The 3,533-nt window shown below is 36.7% G+C and overlaps 1 protein-coding gene and 1 non-coding gene across 2 annotated transcripts; both read right to left on the bottom strand.

Moving 5' to 3' along the window:
* Positions 1-285: 285 nt before the first annotated feature.
* TRNAA-UGC (transfer RNA alanine (anticodon UGC)) lies at positions 286-357 on the bottom strand. The gene has a single exon. It is a non-coding gene; the product is annotated as a tRNA-Ala (tRNA).
* Positions 358-1,576: 1,219 nt separating this feature from the next.
* LOC114352357 (uncharacterized oxidoreductase TM_0325) lies at positions 1,577-2,683 on the bottom strand. Its single transcript, XM_028303945.1, has 2 exons — positions 1,753-2,683; positions 1,577-1,656 (listed from the first exon to the last, which is right to left on the bottom strand). Exon 1 carries the CDS (start codon positions 2,533-2,535, stop codon positions 1,774-1,776), a length of 762 nt encoding a protein of 253 aa, XP_028159746.1. The 5' UTR covers positions 2,536-2,683; the 3' UTR covers positions 1,577-1,656; positions 1,753-1,773.
* Positions 2,684-3,533: the final 850 nt, after the last annotated feature.

Raw genomic sequence — 3,533 nt, 5'->3', positions numbered from 1 at the left:
TATCTGATTCTTTGACTTGTCTTGATTCCATTTAGGTTATTGATAAGACGGAAATTTATTAATAAATAGGTAGGCTTGTCATTAATAATGGAACACAAAGAAACATTCAATAGCATGAATAGCGGCTTATAAGCGTGACAGCTAATATCTTAAATAAATTATAACAGTCACTAAAGCACACACAGTTACATTTATACCTAGTTATAAAAATAGAAATTCGTAGAGTTTGTACAGTATTTGTAGAACTCCATAACATAAAAGTCGTCTACTAAGGAGTATAAAAATTGGAGATGCCGGGGATCGAACCCGGGGCCTTTCACATGCAAAGCGAACGCTCTACCACTGAGCTACATCCCCTATAAAGGAACCGGCGTAATTGCGACCAAGTTAAATTTTCCGACAAAAAATTACCGACTTGAAATAATGTGTTATCATCATCTTCTCAATGTTATTTGAACTCCAGCCTTTTATTTTTAGTTTAGAAAAGTCTTCAGAAAAATTAAGTTGTATTATTTGGTTCTATTTTTCACAGTGATTCACAGCCTCTACATCTGTTTTACTGAATATATTAGTTTGTTATTTCCACCTATATTTTTTCTATAATGAATGTTACCTTCCTACTATGTCATTCCTATGCGACTAAGGTCACCTAATAAGTTAGATTCAGAAGAACAGAATGTGCGGAAAAATACTCATGACTTTGGGACTATTGAACAACATAAGTTACTGTCCTTCAGCAATCAATTAAATATTGTTTACCATTCAAGTGCGTTGTTTTGAACCCAGTCTTTATTATGATTATTATGCAGCGTATTTTTACACACGGTGAGATATCAAGCTAAACTGCAGTCTTAAGTAGTTGTAGTAGGGGCGAGTTTTCAGCAAAAATATACAGTCTCATCTTTCAGCCTAGCCACAAAATAAAGCCTAGCCGTCAAGTTGGCAATGGCACGTGACATTTGAGTGTACGCACTCAATCTGAGATCGGATTGACGAGAAAATCGCACAGGTTTTGCGGCTTGTTGAATAGGATTTCATTTGCGCACGGCAAAAAAGGATGAAGATAGCCACTGTAGATATTGCCATGTATGTGCAAGCTTGGAATGTTTTTATCTAGCTTGCTATCTTTCCGATTCGGGTTTAGAAAGATTTTAATCTGGATTCATTGCATATCTGTTTTTGTTTTGTTTACTGTAAGTGGGTAAATATGGTAACGATTTTCTTGTTTGACGGTCAAAGGGTTAATAGTTTAGGATTTTAAAGGTCATTTCTTAAAAATACTGTCGTAGTTTTACGTATTTGTGTTACCTTGATGACCTCATTAAAATAATTTTGTTCAACAATGAGAGATTATTTTATGGCGATTTGGATCAAAACAATAAAGCCTTGTGCATTTCATTGTAAAAAAAATAATTTAAATTAATAAATATATCTTTATTCTTAACTTTAGTAATCAACATGATGTGTTCATTATGACTAGATTTTTTTAAACCAATCTCCTACACTATAAACATTTTAAGTAGTTTTGTACATTTTTAACTAAAAATCCAATAACATTTTCTTAAAAGACATTCTTATTTAAGTAGCAGACAAATACTAATACTTTCAAAATACATTTTTCTCTAAATCTAAACAAAGTTTACACATTTCATATTCTAAAGCCTGGTACGTGAGCACGTAGAATCCCGTCCAATGTAGTAATGGTAGCTTGGGGTCATTGGACGGGATTCTACGTGCTCACGTACCAGGATTTAGGTATTGTAACCGTTTTATTTAGCGCAATAAACTACCGCCATCTATAACATAGTTACAGCCTGTAGTGCTTTTAGCTTTCTCGCTCGCAAGATAGGCGATCAGCGCCGCCACCTCATCGCCTTCGACCGGCTTCTTCAAAGGAGTGTGTCCCACGACATTCTTCACGAACATTTCCAACTGGTCTTCAGTTAACCCTGTATCCTTTAACAGGTTGGTCTTCACGAACCCTGGGTTGACAGAATTGACTCTGACGCCGTCAGGAGCCAATTCCAAAGCAACGCATTTGGTGAAATGATCCAGGGCTGCCTTCGACAAATTATAAGCCAGCGCCATAACCGTCGGCTTCATGCCGGCGATGCAAGAAGTGTTCACAATACAACCTTTGCTTTCAATTAAATGTGGGACAGCCAACATCGTCAAGTGATACACAGATCTCATGTTCGTCGTCATGACCTTATCGTAGATTTCCATGCTGGAGTTCTTGATACCACCCATCCCGATTACACCAGCATTGTTTATAAGCACGTCGATCCTTCCGTAATGTTCCACTGCTTCTTTTACTATTCTCTCTGTATCTGCATCTTCTGTGACGTCAGCAATGATACACAAAGGGCTGAGGCCTTTATTTTTTTCGCAATATAAAGCGATCCTCTTCAAGTTTTTTTCTTTGCGACCAACCAGTGCTAGTTTCGCAGATTGTTTTGACAAATGAATCGCTGTAGCTGCTCCAATGCCTGAACTTGCGCCAGTTATTAACACAACTTTCTCGTTAAAGTCCATGTTTGCGGGCTATTTACAAACAAAATCAAACACTTGAGATTATCTCGGAGTAAGTAAAACAGCTGTTTTATCAAACCGGGAGTGAGACAGATTGTTGACTCTTAATCGCGCTTGCGTAAAGACTTCTTGAAGTGTCGAAGTCGATGTTGCTATACTGTTACTCCTAATAATTTTCTACTTTTCAAACATTAGCGCATGTTTAGAGCTCAAATTGCTTAAAGCTCGTTTCAATAGCTGCTAGAAAGATCTGAACTGAAGTCCAGAGTTAAAAACTAAGTAAGTACAAAACCCGATGCAAAAATACAAAAGACAATAACAAAATCAATGTTTGTAATGGGTGTAATTTGATGTTCCTCTTTATTCCGAATCTAAGTGGTTCAAATGATTAAGTAATAATTTCAATATGTAGGTACTCGAAGTTTATTGCTTCCTAAGTAAATAAGTTTGTAGGTACGCCTATATTTGAAAGAAATTACTACAGCAGTACTATATTTCACATCTAGCAACATCGGCGTGGTTACGTCAAAGCGGCACCCAGAAGCACGTGACAAAAAATGTAAATATTCCAAGCACGCGATATAACACCGGTCGAAAGTCTGCTGGAACTCAAAGGGCATGTAGACGACGCCTAGTTAGATAGTAAGAGCAATAATTTTAAAGTCTATGTTGATTGCCGTTAATAAAAATTTAAAGCTAGGTTTACACAGTAGGTTGTAGACTATCTAATAGCGTTAAGTAGCGGACTCAATTTTCATTAATTTTCTACTACAGGATATACTTAAATTGTCTTGGCTACAGGACGTGCTCTGTGGTGTCTTAGCTGAGTCGGTTCATGTCCAGTACCTACTTAGTCGGCAGTGAGAGGCTAACGGCAATGGCAGAGCGCTATAATTATATCAATAAACGCTATTACCTGTAGTAAATTTTATTTCTCATTATTCTGACGTATGATCTATTTCGCAACGTTAATCAATTGTCATAGTTTACATTAATATTGT

Source organism: Ostrinia furnacalis, unplaced genomic scaffold, assembly GCF_004193835.3.
Source record: "Ostrinia furnacalis isolate ACB-3 unplaced genomic scaffold, ASM419383v2 OfSCF1340, whole genome shotgun sequence".
Taxonomy (NCBI): Eukaryota; Metazoa; Arthropoda; class Insecta; order Lepidoptera; family Crambidae; genus Ostrinia; species Ostrinia furnacalis.
The sequence above is the reverse complement of the archived record's forward strand: the minus strand, read 5'-3'. Positions and strand labels throughout refer to the sequence as shown.

What these genes read in the sequence shown, in the direction of transcription:
- LOC114352357 (XM_028303945.1), bottom strand. Translation starts at nt 2,535, where the DNA reads ATGGACTTTAACGAGAAAGTTGTGTTAATAACTGGCGCAAGTTCAGGC.